The 20818-nt window shown below is 38.2% G+C and overlaps 1 protein-coding gene across 5 annotated transcripts in view; it reads right to left on the bottom strand.

The window, feature by feature from the left end:
* The window catches only part of robo3 (roundabout, axon guidance receptor, homolog 3 (Drosophila)), a 539598-nt gene that overhangs the window by 52830 nt on the left and 465950 nt on the right, over positions 1-20818 (bottom strand). For all 5 annotated transcript variants that reach the window (XM_034178891.1, XM_034178888.1, XM_034178890.1 and 2 more), the window contains one exon: positions 18710-18915. In XM_034178891.1, coding sequence (XP_034034782.1) covers positions 18710-18915 — 206 coding nt within the window. The remainder of the gene's footprint in view (positions 1-18709; positions 18916-20818) is intronic.

Below are 20818 nucleotides of genomic sequence, written 5' to 3' on the forward strand. Positions count from 1 at the left end.
GTTATACACGCATACACATATGTGGAGTTGTGTCAGGAAGGGCATCCGGCATAAACTTGTGCCAATTCAACATGCAGATCCACTTTGGATTTGCTGTGGCGACCCCGAGTGCAAACAAGAGAGCAGCCGAAGGGACTTACTTACACGTACACAGAGACCACGTGGCTTTTAATATATCAATGATTTACTGCCCCTGCTGGAATGGCCTGGGAGCCCAGCTCACTGTTGTTAGCTAATATCCCTAATTTCTACAAAAATATTAGTCCTATCAACTTTCCATTTTCATGGCACATATAAACAGGACAATTTGAGCCATTATATAACAGATTATGGCTCCAACAGTGCTCACTGGAACATTAAGAAGTTTAGAAATTCTTCTGTAACCAAAGCTATCAGTATGTTTTGCAACAAGTTTGTGAATATTTTGAGAGAATGCTTTGCTTTTACCCATTTTGAGATGTTTCTTGTGTGACACCTTGGTAATGAGACACCTTTTTATAGGCAATCAGTTGGGACTGAGCCAGCTGATATTAATTTGCACTGACAAGGGCCAGGACTGCTTTCCCTTTCCCTTTCCCAACCGGATGCTGAGAGGTTGGTCCATGCTTTTGTCTCCTCCAGGTTGGACTATTGCAATGCCCTCCTCGTCGGGACCCCTGGTAAAAACCTGCAAAAGCTGCTGCACATCCAGAACTGTGCTGCCCGGGTCCTGACGAGGAAGCGCAAGTTTGACCACATCACCCCTGTCCTCAGATCCCTCCACTGGCTGCCCATCAAATACAGAATAGAGTACAAACTCTGCCTCCTCACTTATCAGTGCATACATGGAACCGCCCCTGCCTACCTCAGCGAACCTCTCACCCCACACTGCCTCAAGATCTCTCTGCTCCACCACCTCCTCACACTGCCTTCACCAACTCAGGACCAGACTCTCCACCATGGGAGACAGGGCCTTCCAGGCAGTGGCCCCTCGGCTCTGGAACTCCCTAACAGAGACCCTGAGGGCCCCACAAAGTGTGGAGGTCTTTAAAAAAGGCCTAAAGTCATTTTTATTTCAAAAGGCCTTTTAGATATTTTATCTTTTGAAATGGTTGTACAAAATCTGTTTTTAAAATTTGTTTTTAAATCTGTTTTTAAATCCTTGCTGTAGCACTTTGAGATTTCTTTGAAATGTAAGGTGCAATACAAATAAAATGTATTATTATTATTATTATTATTATTAATTACCGATAGATTTCAGCTGGTGTCTTTGCTTTCTATGACTTTTTGCACCTCTATTTCTTCAGGTGTTCAATACTTTTTCCCTGTCATTTCACATAATTACAAATAAGTTATGGACATGTATTGTTTGATTTCTTTGCATGTGCAGATTACTTGGGTAGTTACTGACATCTGTTGAAATTTTCATGTCAGCACCTTTAGAAATATATTTACTGAGAAAAATGGCAACATGGTCAATACTTATTTTACACGCTGTATGTATTAATATACAAATTCCTGGTGAGTTTGTATATTGAGATGATGCTTTGTGCATGAGTCTGCCCTCTTGCATTTTTTAGACAAGTGTGGCATTTAGTTCTTTGCACTTTATAGCTCTTTACAATTTATAGCATAGGTCCAGCCTGTCACTTCTGCAGGACAAAAAAATGTCAAAAATCAAACTTCAGAAAATTCTTAAAAGAAATTTCAACATGATAGACAGACACCTGGTGTGTTGTAATGGGCAATGTAGCTGGATCTGTAAAGTAGTGATATTATGCATATAGTGCATGTGAATCTCAATTCTTCCTTTCATCTTCAATGCATATTTAAAGTGCATCAAATTTCAGCTGGGTAATGCAAAATTCAACACTGCTCCCTGGAGTCTACTCATCATTTCTCCGTCATACTGACAGCGAGAACTTCTGCTGTTAGGTTTCGCTTATTGTCTGATGCATTCTCATTAAACACACCTCAACACAAATCTGCTTCTGATTTGTTCATGAACATTTTATGCTCAGTGGAGGCATTAGGAGTCGAACCTAAAGTCAAGCTGCTGGCTTTTATGTTCCCTGTCTGATTCCTTCACAGCACAGGAGGAGGGTTTAGGGGAGGATCAAAGGACAGAATTTTAATGACCAGCTAGAGGTCTAGGTGCCAGTCTTTATACTCGACAGCTACTTAGCATTCTGGACAGGCTATGAGCAGATGTAATTAAGAGGTGTGTGATAAATGTGCCCCCATATGCGTGTGCACAACTGAATACTAGCTATTAAATTTTGGGAAAGGCGAGCCAAAAGCTAGACAGACTGTGAAATTGCTTACAACAGTGGGACACATTGGGGGTCTAGGCACTGGGGAATCTTTAATGTGACACTCAGGTAGCAACATTTTGTCGGAGCAAAGCGTCTGAATACAGCTGACTTCCTTCAACCTCACAAAACAAGAACTTCTTCCTTCTTTCCTTCATGTTTCACTCTTACCTTCCTATCCTCCTTTCGTCATCTCCTTCTCACCTGTTCCTACCTAGTCTAGGACCTAGCTTAGACATGTATGCACACATTTAAGAGGGAATAACTTAACTGTTCTAGACTAATATGACCCCAATGAATAACTTGGGATTCGTGCCAAAATCTCTATCTGGGAGGAACAGTCCAAAAATAACCACACCCTTTTTCGACCCGAGTGTTACTTCAAATACAGCTGTATTTTCTAAACTGCAGTAGCTACACATTTTCCAAGGTACTCAATATGTTCAGAATGACCAGTACATGTTGAGAAGGGTCATAGAAGAGTGAAAAATTTCTAATTTTGATATTTTAAGAACCCCTAACACTGAAAGAGCATAATCTTCAAATCTGGATTTTGTTGTGATTATGTGTTTGAAAAAAGAAACAGTAATGTGGTGTTATAAGTTGTATTATTGGCTGTTGGGAAATTTCCTTGATAATCTTTAAAACATTTAAGATCTCTATATACTGCTTTCTTCTAAAGAAACACGTTTTATTTTGTATTTTTCACTTTAATTAATATTCCATTTACAACATTATGACCGAAAATGAAATTTAATTATGTTTGGCAAATGTTTGTTTTCTTTCAATGTATGGTAATATATAAGTTGACCCATTTATTTTCCACCAGGTCGTTATTGTAAATAAGATTTTTTTTTCTTAATAACTTACCTGGTTAAATAAAGGTTAAATAAATAAATTTTAACCTTCATTCTGAACATTTTGATTACCTTGGAAAATCTATAGCTGCTGCACTTTAGAAAATACAGCTGAATTTAAACTAACACTTGAGATGAAAAAAGGGCGTGGTCATCTGGATAGAGATTTTGGCACATATCTCAAGATGTTCATTGGGGTCATATTAGTCTAGAACAGTTGAGTTTTCCTTTTCTAAATGATGTGCGTACATGTCTCAGCTAGGTCCTCCACTAATTTCCTTATGTTTACCACTTGACATTAGAATGTCAACTTCAGCTGATGCTTTTAAAGGTCATCTGACAATTTTGTTTATAAAAGGTTACAATTTTATCTCAATCTAATGATACTTGTTGGTATGTGTGATGGTTTGGTTTTTAATTTGTTCCTCTGTCTACATAAAGCTACACACTTACTCACAGTTTGTAGAAGAAGAATCAGTGGATGCTCCCCTGTACATTGTCTACTGGTTGCTAGTGCAGGCTAACAAACTTGAGAACCTTCATTTGTGTGAAATGGAGGCTCATATGTATTGCTTATGACAGGAGGCGCAAGGGAGCATGAATCCCCATCGCCAATAAAGTAAAAACACAAAAGGAAACAACGACGTGAGTGGCAACTACAAAATACAATCTGCAACCTCACCACTAGATGACTCCAAATCCTACATACTGCAGCTTTAAATTTGTCGCTAGACATTACAAAGTAACTTCAGATTTTAAAATTATTTTGAAAATGTGTATTTTATATTGTTGATTAGTTATGTTTGTGCCTTAATTAACTTAACAATATTTGTTGGTATGTATATGTTTGTATTTGGTGTTGATTCTAATTTCTTTTTATGTACATTTAAAGTTTTATCATTTTTTATTGTTGTGTGTTGAATGCAGCCACTCTGCTTTGTGTACACTTGATCCCATCAGAACTCACATGTTACACAGCAGGTCCTGATTTATATTTAGATGGTAGAACACTTAGGAAGTCCACGAACTGTGTGTGTCTCCGGGTAAAACTGGAGTTGCTTCAGGAAGGTGGTACGGAGTAAAATTTGTGCCAAATCCCAATGCAGATCTGCTGTGATGACTGAACAAATAGGTTCAGCTGAAGGATGAGTAGTTGTTGTGGGTTTATACTTCATCATGGAGAGAGCACTTTGCAATTTGTTTCATCTAAAACTGCTCTGTAAATATTATTATTTGCATCCCAGCTTCTCTTTCTTTTAAAACTTTTTTCTACCTCTCTTCCTCCATCAACATCTTTTCCTTTCTTTTCCACTCACTCTTCATTTCCTTCTTCTCCTCTCCTTTCATTTGGTTTCCATTCTTTTCTGTTTTCCTCATTCCTTTCTTCCTTCCTTTCCTCCTTTCCCCTTCCATCCTGTTCTTTCTTCCCCTTCTTTTCCACATCCCTCTCCCATTCTCAGTCCCTCCCCCACTTCCACTACACCCCCCTTCATTTCTGCCTTCTTGCCATTCATTTGTTTCCTCATTCATTCATTCTTTCCTGCACTCACCATCTATTTTCTTCCCTTTCTTTACCACCACCCCTTCTCACAATCCCTACTTTCCATCCCTCCCCCCACTCCTTCCCCATTCACTTTTTTGTCCACTTCTCCCTTCATTGAATCGATTCCACCTCACTTTAAAAAGACAAAATGAACACAGTAAAAACAAATGAAAGTGCTAACTAATGAAAATGACCAAGTGAGCTGCAGTCTAATTTAATGTACTGAGGCAAACGTGACGAACACTCAAGTACTTACTCTGGTTTAGAGTTTAAAAATAGTGGAAACTAGTCTTTGCAGAAATTAGCCATTTTATTTCTAATGCATTCACCGTTCAGTTAAATGCACTCAATAAAGCCCTAAATATTCCCTGTGAAAGGTTTGACCAGTGGCGGCACTAATTTAACAATCAGCCTCGTTTCCTGCTGAGGAACAAGTTTCATGTTTCTCAAAATACTTTAAACACACACACACACACACACACACACACACACACACACACACACACACACACACACACACACACACACACACACACACACACACACACACACACACACACACACACACACAGAGTGAGCGTGCACACTGAAGGTCTGCTGTCCGTGGTGCTGATCGCATGCTGAGTGGGATGTGTGCAGCTGGCACACAATGCATGTCAAATGTGCAACTGTTAAAAAAAAAAAAAATATTCCATCTGGCTTTGGAACACCAAGAGATTCCCCAGGAAGAGTTAGAGAACATGGCCAGAGATAGAGAAGTGTAGACTGGGCGGCTTGACTCAAATAATTGGCAAAACATGAATGAAAAAATGAATAAAAAAAAAAAAGTATTTCTGCACCAAGTGAGTCATGGATGTCAGTCATGTCATAACTTGCGCTAATGGAGAACGAGCCCAGGGTCCAGCCTCCACCTTTCTGTTTTGGCGTTTTATGTGAATAAGCGGCGGCGTCTCTCCAGCTTTTGGTCATCAGTCAAAAATCATGAGGTAATAAAGGAGCACCTTCTTCTGATCTAACAACCATCTCAGCACACACCTGTGTGGCTGGTAACTCTTTTAAATTGCAGGTATGATTCTACAGCAGTCATTCAACCCATTTTTCCTCATATAACTGCTGCCTTCAGTTTCCGGTCTTGTATCAAAGATCATATACTTTGAAGCAAAACAATAATAATAATAAGCATGTTTACGGGTGAACAGACAGTGCGGCTGCTTGCAATCAAACTGTATTTTAAGTGCATCTGTGCTGCTGGCTCTGAAAACGTTCTCCTGCTGTGCGTGTGCACATACAACACTTTGTATAGGTGTGTGTGTGTGCAAGTGTTTAGGTGAACTTAAATGAGTTTTTCATCTGTTTTGCTGCCAAGTTGTTTCACTCTTCTGTACTTCATCAATTTACAAAGAGAATCTATGTTCTGCAAACACAATCAGCCGCCCCTCACTCACTTGTTCTGCGAACACAGACCTTATTACTCCCATTGAAAACCTTATACATTATGCAGAGGGCGTGCACGGCACACCTATCATGACTAATGCCTCGCTGAGTGGGGTGCGTGTGGTCGGCCTTTCTCCTCCACTGGATCTTTGAGCAAACTCATCAGTAATGCTGACAGAGGAATTATTCAAGCCTAAATGGCTTGTCAGAGCGTCCAGCAGGACACAAGACAGGTGACTCTGTCCTATAAGACATCCCTCTTTCCTCCCCCCCTCTTTCTATAGACCCTGACCTTCACTTGATCTGTGGGCCAGCTGATGATGCTTCACTCTGAGGGGCTAAAAGCTGGTCCCCAGATGGTAGCGCTTGATCGGTGTATAGGGAGATGGCGCAGACAGCGGGTGGGGAAACTGCCTGGACACCTGACTATTAATCAAAGCCAACAGTTCTGGGGGCTTTGCAAAGCACATTGCGGAAAAATGGATGAGGTGAGAGGATGAGGGGAAACTGGAAGAGGCAATCTGTAAATATTTACAGATGATGGGCTGAAGACAGCTTTAGTGTTTTGGGGGATCTGGAACTGAGAAGAACAGATTGTTAATTGCCCCATGTCACATTTTGTCCAACGTCAGCTTCTTCTTTGACCTCAGCTTTAGCTACTTCCAAGTAGGGGTGGTGTGCCAAAAAGCTTGGCTTCAGGTTTTTGAAGTTGGATGTTCTCCTTTCCCTATTTATTTGGGCTTTAACCTCTCACCAAGTTGGAAAAGTTGGGCAACTTAGGGTGTAGTGTCATTCCTAAGTACACGTTTACAGATAGATCGGGCATAGCAAGGTGATGATCTAATGGTAAAAGCAGTATGCTCAAGACCAGAGGAACCTCAATTCTGTCAGACTAGAAAGTCGCTGAGGACCCATTGGCAAGGTTGTTAACCCCTAAGTTGTTCCTGATGTGGAGTTCAGTGCCTTGCATAACAGTATGGTGACGTCATGGTGCTGTGCTTTATGACATCCACAACACCACAGAACTCTCTTGGGTCCTGGATGGCAACTACGAAGGCAGACAACCGGTCCATTCTGACATCAATCAATCAATCAACATTTATTTATAAAGCGCTTTACAGCACCGACTGGTGTCCAAAGTGCTTAACATTAAAAACACAAATTTACAAAATAAAACACATATAAAATAAAATTTTAAAACAACACATAAAAAAAGAACATAAAAATAACAGAACATGTCACCTCCCCACTAAGTGTTAAAAGCCAGTTTAAATAAATAAGTCTTTAATTTAGATTTAAAAAGTGCTAGGTCAGGAATAGTACGTAACTCAAGAGGTAGCTCATTCCACAGTCTGGGGCCAGCTACCGCGAATCTCTAAAATATGACATCTCTAAAATAACCATCTATCTACTGCAGGCAGGTGAAATGTGGGCATCCCCTTGGCCGTCTTCACCAACTGGGGTCCTCAACACTCAGGCACCAGCTTCCTCAAGCACAGAGAAACAGCTCACATAGTCAAAATGTCATAGCTGATGCTCCCTCACAATGGAAGTGATGCTCCTCATCTCAGTCTCTCTTTGTAGCTGCTCGTTTGATACAAAGTCATTCCAGCGGTATCCAAAGATCCTTCGAGAACAACTTGTATCAAAGACATCCAGTCGTCACCTTAGGTTACTGGTTAGCGTCCAAGTCTTACAAGCATACTGCAAGACAGACATCACCAGGACCCGAAAGACTTTGACCGTCTTTCGTCTGCAAAGATATCAGCATCACCAAACAAATTTGTCCAGCGATTTAATGACTTCATAAGCTCTTCTCAGGCACTTCTCTGGTGAATAAATTCATTCATTTCATTCATTTATTTATTTATTTCATTCATTTAAAAGAAAAAAAACAGAAAAGCAGAAATAAAGCATCTCCATTACCAGAATGAAAAGGAGCAGAGAGAAGAACAAGTCTTATATTTTCTGCCCCTTTTTACAATACAATCTTTCAATATCCAGCGTCATTTTTCAACATTATTTAACAGATTGTATTTCTTTAACTTGTCACATACCACTGACTTATTTCATAATTATGACCATTATTAAATAGATTACATCTCTGACAGGTTACATTTTTAAACTTAAAACATTTTATACATTATTAACAAATTACATTTTTTTTTTTTTACTTCCTTACAGCCCACTAACTTATTTTATAGTTTCATACTTACTTAATACATCTAGTTTAATACGTTTTTTAAAATAATTTAAGCGACCTTAATTCTTTAATTTCTTTGTTGAGATTGTTCCATAATTTTACACCATTTACTGCAATACTCCGTTCTTTTACTTTGGTTCTGTATCTTGGTTTTCTAAAGACTTCTATTCCTTTCAGTTTATAACTACTTACTCTTTTCTCAAACATATTTTGAATGTTTGTTGGTAAAGCATTTTTATTAGCTTGGCACATTGTTTGTAATATTTTCAAATCGACCAAATCACGAAATTTAAGTACCCTGTACTTAATGAACAATGGATTAGATGGATCTCTAAAACCACTGTTGCTAATCACCCTTAAAGCCCTTTTCTGCAGAATAAACAAAGGTTGTATATACGTTGTATATGTTGATCCCCAGATTTCTACACAATAAGTTAAATATGGGAAAATCAATGAATTGTACAATGTTAATAAACCATAACTATTTAATGAATATTTTACTTTATGCAAAACAGCAATGGCTTTCACTATTTTTCCTTTTATGTAATTTATGTGTGACTTCCATGTAAGATCTTCATCAATTATGACTCCTAAAAATTTCATTTCTTTTACCCTTTGTATATCCATTCCATCTATTTGTAATGACACGTTATTTTTTTTGCTCTGTCATTAAACAATATGAAATTTGTCTTATTAATATTTAGTGACAGTGTTTATATCAAACCAATGCTTAACCTTTTCCAATTCTGTTTTTATCACTTGTGCTACTTCCTGTATATCTGATCCAGAGTAAAACAGCGTTGTATCATCAGCAAATAAAATGCTACCAAGCACATTAGATACATTCACAAAATCATTGATATACAAAATAAACAGTTTGGGTCCAAGTACTGATCCTTGTGGTACTCCATAAGCAATATTACACAATTCTGATTTGATATTATCTATCTGAACAAACTGTTTTCTGTTTTCTAAGTAGCTTTTTACCCACTGATGTGCAATACCTCTTATTCCATATTGTTGTAACTTGTGAAGCAATCTTGAGTGGTCAATAACATCAAAAGCTTTTTTCAAGTCAATAAAAATACTTACAAAATAATCCTTATTTTCTATTGTTGTTGATATTTTCTCTATTAATTCCATAATTGCCATAGCTGTCAAATGTTTTGTTCTGAATCCATACTGAGCATTATTTAAAATATGATGTTTCATATGATGTATGAATTTATCCAACCTTGTCACAAAAACTTTAGCAATGATACTGGCCTGTAATTAGAGAATTTATGTTTGTCTCCATTTTTATATAATGGGACTACCTTGGCAATTTTCATTTCATCTGGAAAAATCCCTGTTGACAGAGACAGATTGCAAATATAAGTAAATGGTTCAATAACAGTTTCTATTATACTTTTTACAGTCATCATGTCTAAATCTTCATGGTCAGTTGATCTTTTGCTTACAGAGTTTTTTTTTTTTACAATATTTCTTATTTCATCTTTTTCCACATTGTCCAAGAAAATACTATTGACCGTATTTACAAGTGTATGTAATGTATCTTCTACTATTGGTTTATTTCCCACCAGACTTGATCCTACATTTGAAAAATAATCATTAAACCCATTTGCCACTTCTTTTATGTCATATATCTCTTTATTTTCTTTGACAAAGTAATTTGGAAAAGTTGCTTTCGCTCCATCACTTTCAATCACACTTTTTATAATTCCCCATGTTGCCCTCATATTATCTTTACTCTTATTTAATTGTTCACTATAATAATCTTTTTTTTGTTTCCTAATTATTGTCAATAGTTTATTTTTATATTTTTTGTGTCTGTGTTCTGTTTCCTTTGTTTGCATTTTTAAAAAGCACCTGTATAAATAGTTTTTCTTTGCACAAGCATTTTTTATTCCCTTTGTCAGCCATGGTTTATTTACTCTTTTCTTCCTAATTTCTATTAATTTACAGTTTTTATTATATGATTTCATCAATATTTTCATAAATGAGTTATATGCTACATTAACATCACTGACATAAACTTCTTCCCAATTTTGATTTTTAAGATCATATTTTAATGCCTCTAAGGCTTTTACTGACTTGTCTCTTTTAAAGTTTATAACAGTTTTTTTCTTGTACCTATTTTTATATTTAAATATTGAAAAGACTGGTAAATGATCACTAACATCTGTCATCAAGATCCCATTCCTGATCATTTCATCTGTTCTATTTGTAAATATATTGTCGATTACCGTTGCACTTTGCGATGTGATTCTGGTTGGTTTTGTTATCAAGTGGAATAACCCCAAACTATACATTGAATTCACAAAATCACTTATTCTTTGGCAACTGGAGCTTTCTATGTTAATGTTAAAGTCTCCACATATAAAAAGCATTTTGTTTTTAATTTGATGGAATAGCTCTATTATTCTATCTGTAAATTTCACAACACAAGTGTCTGGTGCTCTGTATACACAACTGATTAAAATATTTTTAGATGTTTCATGTACAAGTTCCACTGTTACAATTTCTATGATGTCATCCACAGTTGTCATTTCTTCTACAATTGTACATATCAGATCTGCCTTTATGTACAGAGCAACACCACCGCCCCTTTTATCTCTTCTGTTCACAAAATACAGCTCATATCCCTCTATTTGAACATCAGTCATGAGATCATCATTAAGCCAAGATTCAGTGATTGCAACAATATTAAATTTATTTTTAAACTGATTTAAATAATCTTTTATTTGCAACATTTTACAATACAAGCTTCGACTGTTTATATGTAAGAGTGACAGGGTATCTTCTGCAATTTTTTCACTATTTAGCTATTCTACCGTATAATACTCACAACCAATCGTTTTTAAGTCAAATATACTTTCATCAATATTAGTGTCTATGTCATATATTTTATCATCTATTTCCATGTTTGATCAGATTTTTTTTTTTTGTTGGTCCAATTACCAACAGACGTCATATTTGATTGTCTATTCAGGTCTGTATTTCGTAAGGTCCTCCATGTTTTTGATTTGTATACCGTTTGTTCCTTCTTTTACTCTAATCCACACTCTACAATTCCAGACCCATGTAGCAACAATGTGCTTCTGTTTTTTTAATAGTCTTGCTTCCCTAGCAATATCTGCATTTTTTTTTTAGTTAAATGCTCATTTATATAGACACTTGTTCCTTTCAAATTCTTTGCCTGTCTTAATACTTCATTTTTATATTTTCTGCTTGTAAATCGTATAACAATGTTAGTTTATTTTTTCTATCTTTAGTTGGAACAGTATAGCAGTCTGATATTGTGTCTTGATGGATGTCAACACCATTTTGATATAAAAAGTTTGTAACTTGCTGTTCCAATGATTGTTGTTCTTCAGGTGGTGCATTCTCCCCACTGGTTCCACCAGAATCCACCACCCTTGCATATGTCCGATGCCTTGGTTCTAGTCCAGATATTATAACATCATCTTTTCTAGTGAATTGTTCAAGTTCATCTACACGTTGTTCAAGTTTCTTGATGATCTTGTCCTTCTCTTTAACCAGTTTTTGGAGTTCTTTAATCTCCACCGTCAGCTTTAGATTAAATTTTTCAACAATAAATCACTAAGTGCATTTCTACATGTTTTATTTAACATCTGCATGCAGTTCGCATCCTGATGTAAAATCTGGTATCCTTCCTTTACATCTGTGCTTCTACCTCACTTTTGTTTTCCACATCAATGGCCATGTAAGATGCTGAACTCACGTGGATATCACAGAAGGTCGATAATGATGTCACATCCCTTTTATGGGGATGGTCAGTGGTGTAAAATGTAATTACTCACTAAAGCACATGTACACTCTGGTCTCTGAGTAAACACATGAACTCAGTTTCCTGCCCTAACCCAATTATTCCCTGTAATCTGGGATATATATATTTTTTTTGGTCCTTTTTCTTGTTCTTTTCACAATCCTCTGGCTTTGTTTGGATTGCTCTGTGACCCAACTGTCATTGTCCTTCATATATTATACCCCCCCAATTCCACCACCACCACCACCTCAACCGTTTAGTAGAATGGTGGCTCAGGCCTCCCTTTAACCCCCCACCCTCCCAGCACACACAAAACACAGACTTTCCGTCTGTCAAGGAAGTCTTGGCACGGGTGAAGGACAGCGGTATGGAGTTTTTGGCAGACATCCCAGGGTAATGGCACCTCCTCATTGCCAGAGTATGAGGAACAAACAGACCATCTGTCCCCCACTAAGGGCCCAGATGAAATCTACTTGTTTGTACTGATTATTTCAGGGTTAAACATATTTCAACAACGCTGATTTCATTTTAACCTGCGATTTAAAATGTGGTTCTACTTGTAATTCATGGCACAGCTGCATGAGGGCATGTTTAAGGAATTTGAAGGTCTGGTACTTAAAAATAAAAAAAGGTCTCCTTCAATCTGTAGAGTCTTAATCTGGAATATAGTCAGACAGGCACTGCAAAAAGGCTGAAATAGTTACAAGTTTGTACTGAGGATGATCACGAAAAGGATGATGGGACAGTTTTCATGAATATGTCAAAAGATATGTTCACGATGAATGACGAAGCAAATAAATAAAAAAAAAAGGTTTCACCTTCAAAGTTTTTAACCCCTTAACGCCCGAATTTATATAGCTGTATATAAAAAAAAATGTTTTGTGTGTTTTTGCCTTTAAGTAGATGGTAAATAATGTTGAGATTATTAATTTCACTTTTGCACAAAAACTAGATAGTAATATTGGGTATTCTGGTAATGACTTTATGTTATAATGTCATAATAATAATGATGGTATGTTGCAAATTTGCGACAACGGGCATACAGGTCAATTTGGTAAGTTGCATATTTGAGTCAGAGATTGTAGCATATATGCGACGATGGGCGTTAAGGGGTTAAAATCAAGATGCAACATCTACCCATTAAAGGAGGTGGCTCTATGGATAGGAGTCAGACTACCATTATAAAGTGTAGATTCCAGGTGTGTGTTTAAGGCTACCTGTCTGTGTTCTTGGACATAAATTAAAGGGCTAGCGCTAGCAATTAACCATGTGATAAAAATATCAGGATACCACATAACTAATTGACTTTTATATGGACAGACGTATTATTCTGCAGGGGGTTCTTTTCTATGAAGTTCCTGTACAGATTGTATTCTCTTTCTAACACGAAAGTGCACTAGGATGCATCTGAGCACAATATGTCATTAGGTCACATGACTTCAAAAAAATATTAAACGGGAGATCAATCACAAATCACATAAAAATGCACAGTATAATTAACCCAGTAAACCACAGATTCAAACATGGCTACTTCTCTAACCGCAAACAACAAAGGTAGCATACAAAGACTATGAAATAACACAGTTGCAGCCATGGGCGCAATTTGGTGGGGGATAGGGGGGACATGTCCCCCCCACCTTTTCAACCGGGGGGACAGAATATGGTATGCCCCCCCCACCTTCTGACATATATGTGTGTACTTGAAACATGCTATGCCAGTGTTATGTGCAAACCATGTCAGTCGTATGTGCAAACCATGTCAGAATAATATCTTTGTTTCTGCAAGTTTGTATTTTTAGCAGCATTGACTTGTATACAACACCTGTTTCTTGTTTGTCACATTTAGAATTTTCTGGGACTGCATTTGCCCAGATTTGAAACCAAAAATGGTTGCCTCTAGGGACTAGTGTCTACACATATATCAATGGACCATATGCGAAATTTACTAAATTCTGAAAGTTAGAAAAGGAAATCATCATCATCATCATCAATTTTATTTATATAGCGCCAAATCACAACAAACAGGTGCCCCAAGGCGCTTTATATTGTAAGGAAGGCCATACAATAATTACATAAAAACCCCAACGGTCAAAACGACCCCCTGTGAGCAAGCACTTGGCGACAGTGGGAAGGAAAAACTCCCTTTTAACAGGAAGAAACCTGCAGCAGAACCAGGCTCAGGGAGGGGCAGTCTTCTGCTGGGACTGGTTGGGGCTGAGGGAGAGAACCAAGAAAAAGACATGCTGTGGAGGGGAGCAGAGATCAATCACTAATGATTAAATGCAGAGTGGTGCATACAGAGCAAAAAGAGAAAGAAACAGTGCATCATGGGAACCCCCCAGCAATCTAAGTCTATAGCAGCATAACTAAGGGATGGTTCAGGGTCACCTGATCCAGCCCTAACTATAAGCTTTAGCAAAAAGGAAAGTTTTAAGCCTAATCTTAAAAGTAGAGAGGGTACCATATCTATTGGGGTGATATGGTACTATGAGGTCCCTAAGATAAGATGGGACCTGAGTAACTCTAACCAGAGTAAGGATCTGGTTAGACACCATGTTTCTAAGATTTGTGGGGCCAAGTACAATAACTTCAGTTTTATCTGAGTTTAAAAGCAGGAAATTAGAGGTCATCCATGTCTTTATGTCTGTAAGACAATCCTGCAGTTTAGCTAATTGGTGTGTGTCCTCTGGCTTCATGGATAGATAAAGCTGGGTATCATCTGCGTAACAATGAAAATTTAAGCAATGCCGTCTAATAATACTGCCTAAGGGAAGCATGTATAAAGTGAATAAAATTGTTCCTAGCACAGAACCTTGTGGAACTCCATAATTAACCTTAGTCTGTGAAGAAGATTCCCCATTTACATGAACAAATTGTAATCTATTAGATAAATATGATTCAAACCACCGCAGCGCAGTGCCTTTAATACCTAGGGCATGCTCTAATCTCTGTAATAAAATTTTATGGTCAACAGTATCAAAAGCAGCACTGAGGTCTAACAGAACAAGCACAGAGATGAGTCCACTGTCTGAGGCCATAAGAAGATCATTTGTAACCTTCACTAATGCTGTTTCTGTACTATGATGAATTCTAAAACCTGACTGAAACTCTTCAAATAGACCATTCCTCTGCAGATGATCAGTTAGCTGTTTTACAACTACCCTTTGAAGAATTTTTGAGAGAAAAGGAAGGTTGGAGATTGGCCTATAATTAGCTAAGATAGCTGGGTCAAGTGATGGCTTTTTAAGTAATGGTTTAATTACTGCCACCTTAAAAGCCTGTGGTACCACCGGTCACAATTTTGTTCCCCCTCATGAACAAACATGAAGTTGACATGAAGTTGGACTCTCTGGCGACAGTGGCACCGCAGTCTTGTTTGAACCCTGCGTGATATGGTGGGATTTGACCACTTATGGGGACAGTCGGTGCCATTGTGCAATTTATACACAGTATAACTTCACATGGAAAAATGGTGCACTGTTTTGTTTTCGGCTGCAATCACCGAAGCAGTTGCGAAAAGTGTTTTTTTTTTTTGGTTCCCAGTGGAGAAGGGAAGACGAAGCAAATGGGAGACGTTGTGTCAGTACGTGTTAGCCTACACAGCTAACCAGAGTAGCTGTGTTCACGTTTGTGCTCCTGGTCATGAACAAACCGCAACACGTCCACTTTCCTACCGCATCGTCACATTTTCTTTGCATTTTCACTTTGTCTGCATGTAATTTGCCCAAAAACCCAGCGCAAATGCCGTGCTTTTTCTCCTGGAAGTACAGAAATTATGTTATATGCATCATATTTTACCCCTTTAGTGCCATCCTCAAATGAGACTGCAGTGCCCAATACAGGACAAACTGCTAGACATTATGGATGGTGCCAATCACCCTCTGCATGCTGTCATCAGCAACCAGAGGAGCCTCTTCAGCCACAGACTGCTCCTTCCCAAGTACAGGACCAAGAGCCTGAAAAACTCCTTTGTCCCTCAGGCCATCAGACTGTACAACTCCTCACTCAGTGGAGAGGAGGAGTAACGGGAAGACAGAGGACGGGAAGGAGAGGAACAGTTGTAACCAGTATTTATATTTGTATTTACATTTTGCAAATTGTTTTTTACTTTCACTTTTGATACTCTGTGTGCTTCTTACCCTGTGTGCTGCTATACAATGCTGCTGGAACCTCAACTTCCCTGAGGGAGTCTTCCCAAGGGATTAATAAAGTTCTATCTAATCTGATGTTTTAATTTCTTTGGTAACGGAGATTCATCATCTCTTGCCTTGTCAATACCAATATTTATGATCCCCCATTTCACAAAAATGAGGGTTCTCAAACTTAACCTGCATTAGCAACCCATAGACAGTGTATAGGGCACCAACCAATGATTGGATGACATCTTGGAGCAGATGCGTGCCTTGCAGATGAAGATGAAGATTTCGGAGGCTGGGGAATATTCTTAATTCATAATTGGGAATATTCTTAATTCAAAATTGGGATTTGGTTGGTCAAGTGAAGCTGTAAAAAGTGTTTTTCACTGCTCAAACCACAACACGGCAGGCTTATCAGCCTGAAGGACAAACTGCCCTGCTGTTTTCCTCCAGATGAATGTCTTCGGTCTCGGTACACATTTAGCTGTTTCTTATCTCAACTCACAAAGACAATAAACTGTTTCACAGGACTGAAGCATGCTCCACTCCCTCTCCCCACCCCCTCCTATCCCCCAGTACACACACCCCACTCCGGCTTCTGCTCATGTCATCCCTTCCCTTCTGCGGGAGTGGCACAGTTTTAGCTGCAGCAGCCCCTCCCAAGCTGAGGGTGACGTGACTCAGGGTTGCTGCGAGACCTTCACCCACTTGCCTCAATTCGGATAACGGACTTCTTCAAATTTAGTGCACATAAACAATGTCAAATGTGTATGTGCTGTCTTTAATTCTGATGTGTGCCATTATTACGGTAAACAAGTAATAACTGTGGACTAATTGCTGTCTAAGGTAACTGGAGTGTAAACATAATTTCTCCACTGTGAGATCAATAAAGTATATCTCATCTCCTCTTCTTTTTTCTTCAGTTTTCTGACTGCACTGCAAAATGCAAAAGGTGGAGTAAGTATTGTCTCTTTTGGGCTACTGTATTAACGTGGTAGCCTCCTCGAGGGGGGAGGGGGGGGCGCGCTCCCATGTAGAGTAGATATAAAACACATTGATGCACATAACTGCACATTAATGAATAGGTGAATGTGAATGCTGTGGTCCACTGTGCTAATAAACGCCCCTAAATCCAATATAAACACCCATAAATCCTACACACTGCAGCTTTAAAGAAAGAAATGCAACTAAAAATAATTAAATGGAGATATGGATTTGCAATAAAATGCAATCAGCTCTTCCCTTTGTGGACTATCGCCCCACAACAAGCGGCTGAAGTCTATCCAATAGGGTGTGAAATACAGTGCGGACAGACAGAATCCTCACTGTGGTTCCTATACGCTCATCTCTTCCCCGCTGTTGGTGAACAAAGTCCAAGAAAGTGCTTCAAATCTGGCAAAAACAATTTAAAATGAATAACTTTACCATCACAGCTTAGACACTGTCAGCGGGATGAAGTAAAACAACAAAATCAAACACGCTGTAATCACTAAGGGCGTGTGCGGTCATAAATCTGGATAAAATGAACATCTACATGAAATTCAGCATTGTGTTTGATCGCATCAAAACATCTTCAAAGTAGAAACAATTCCAGGTGTGCATTTGCTTGTAATTCACTTATTATCCTTATTATTATATTATTATTATTACTATTATCCTATTATCCTTATTATCCCCGCATGACCCGAACGCAGCATTCACACTTTAGTACTGTCACTCCATCTAGTTTTTTCTTCCCTCTTCCCGTCTCTCACACAGCCTAGATTTTTTCCATCCGTATTTCTCGTTCATGCGCTCCTCACTTGCAGTGATCTATTGAGGATTTAATTACGAGTCTCAGCAATCATTAATCATTAAAACCCACAATCAATTAATGCGTGGGGGCTCCTCCAGTCTCACTGATGCCACAGTGACCTCAGGTGCTGCTTCCTGCCCGGGGGGTATTCTGGGCAGAATGGATTTCATTAGCGTGAAGTAAGACGGCACTAACGACTGCTAATGACCTTGAGTGCTCGTTATCATGGCGATCACGCCTCACTGATGCGGTTTCGCAACATTCCCCCGCCTCCCCTTTTCTCGTAAAAGCTCATCGTTCGAGTCAAACGTAAAAACGTCCTCTGTAATTAAAGCTTTGCCAGTTTATTACAGGAAAAGTGTTTATTTTGTGCGAACTGCATCATATTTGATGTGCAAACATGGTCTGTGGACACATTTTAATGACTTCATCAGAAGACGTGGAGTACGTTTTAATAAATATATAATGAATTAAGCGACGATGAAAGTCTTCATAGACAAGCGGTGAATTAATGAGGCAATATTGCGCAGGTAGAACTGAAAAAAAAACTTTTTCATTTTCTTTTTCATTAGTGTGGAATTCCACCCAGGTGCCTGGGTTTGAAATTCAAGCTGTGATGTGGAAAATAACAATAACAGGAGAAGTTTTTCATTTAAATACCTGGAGGTTGATCATTTGGAAGGTGCCGTTTTCCATTAAGCTGACTCGCCCGTCATTTCCCAGGATCCTCTGCCCGTCCTTCTCCCATTGGATGCTGGGAACAGGGTTACCCAGAATGTGGCAGTGCAGCTGAACAGTGGAACCTGGAGGTAACGTGTGATTGGCTGGTCCCTGACGGATGATGGGTGGAACACGGTCTGAGGGCGCTGATGGAAAAATAACAAAAAACAACAAAAACAGATGACGCTGCACATTACTGATCTTTTTTTTTTTTTTACTAATCTTTCAAATTTTTGACATATTCCTGCTGTGAGCAACGCTAATTACTTCATTGGGTCTCTGGAAATAGATCTGCATTCATACTGAATCCATGGCCATAAATAAAATGACAAAACAGAAAAAAGGAAAGTGACATTATTATTTTGAAGGACAAACATATTTCAGAAGAGATTTCTGAAATGATGTAAGCAAATTAAACTTGCGGGCATGAAGTTAATATAAGTGTCACTGATTTAAAATGGAACTGAAATTACGATATTGTTTCATCAAGTACTCAGTCGATAGAAAATGTATCAACAACTTGACAATGATAATTATGAATGCCATCAAATGTAAAGATGTGCTTTTCTCTACTTTATATTATTTTAAGTGGAAGATATTTGAGCTTTGGATTAGTGGCCAAACAAAACAAAATAACTGGAAAGATACTGCTTTGAAACATTTTAATAAGTGTGTTTTATTATTTTTTGCAAAGCTCCCCAGAAGGTCCAATTGGAGCCCAAGTCATGGTTGGAAAATGCAGAAATACTGCACATATGTTTCAATGTTTGAATATCGAAGTCAAATACCAAACAGGTGTTCCATATCACAAGTCCAAGCTATGTTTTTTAACTCTAAATGTAGCATAAGAAATATAAAATGTATTGAAATTTTCTAGAAATCTACAATCTTGGGTGGACAGATAAACAAAAAGGATCAATCAATCAATCAATTTTTTTTTTATATAGCCTGAAAGCTGAAGGCTCTGCCTCCCATTCTACTCTTACAAACCCTAGGAACTACAAGTAAGCCTGCAGTCTGAGAGCGAAGCGCTCTATTGGGGTGATATGGTACTACGAGGTCCCTAAGATAAGATGGGACCTGATTATTCAAAACCTTATAAGTAAGAAGAAGAATTTTAAATTCTATTCTAGAATTAACAGGAAGCCAATGAAGAGAGGCCAATATGGGTGAGATATGCTCTCTCCTTCTAGTCCCCGTTAGTACTCTAGCTGCAGCATTTTGAATTAACTGAAGGCTTTTTAGGGAACTTTTAGGACAACCTGATAATAATGAATTACAATAGTCCAGCCTAGAGGAAATAAATGCATGAATTAGTTTTTCAGCATCACTCTGAGACAAGACCTTTCTAATTTTAGAGATATTGCGTAAATGCAAAAAAGCAGTCCTACATATTTGTTTAATATGCGCTTTGAATGACATATCCTGATCAAAAATGACTCCAAGATTTCTCACAGTATTACTAGAGGTCAGGGTAATGCCATCCAGAGTAAGGATCTGGTTAGACACCATGTTTCTAAGATTTGTGGGGCCAAGTACAATAACTTCAGTTTTTATCTAAGTTTAAAAGCAGGAAATTAAAGGTCATCCATGTCTTTATGTCTGTAAGACAATCCTGCAGTTTAGCTAATTGGTGTGTGTCCTCTGGCTTCATGGATAGATAAAGCTGGGTATCATCTGCGTAACAATGAAAATTTAAGCAATGCGGTCTAATAATACTGCCTAAGGGAAGCATGTATAAAGTGAATAAAATTGGTCCTAGCACAGAACCTTGTGGAACTCCATAATTAACTTTAGTCTGTGAAGAAGATTCCCCATTTACATGAACAAATTGTAATCTATTAGATAAATATGACTCAAACCACCGCAGCGCAGTGCCTTTAATACCTATGGCATGCTCTAATCTCTGTAATAAAATTTTATGGTCAACAGTATCAAAAGCAGCACTGAGGTCTAACAGAACAAGCACAGAGATGAGTCCACTGTCTGAGGCCATAAGAAGATCATTTGTAACCTTCACTAATGCTGTTTCTGTACTATGATGAATTC

Source organism: Thalassophryne amazonica, chromosome 9 (genome assembly GCF_902500255.1).
Source record: "Thalassophryne amazonica chromosome 9, fThaAma1.1, whole genome shotgun sequence".
NCBI lineage: Eukaryota > Metazoa > Chordata > Actinopteri > Batrachoidiformes > Batrachoididae > Thalassophryne > Thalassophryne amazonica.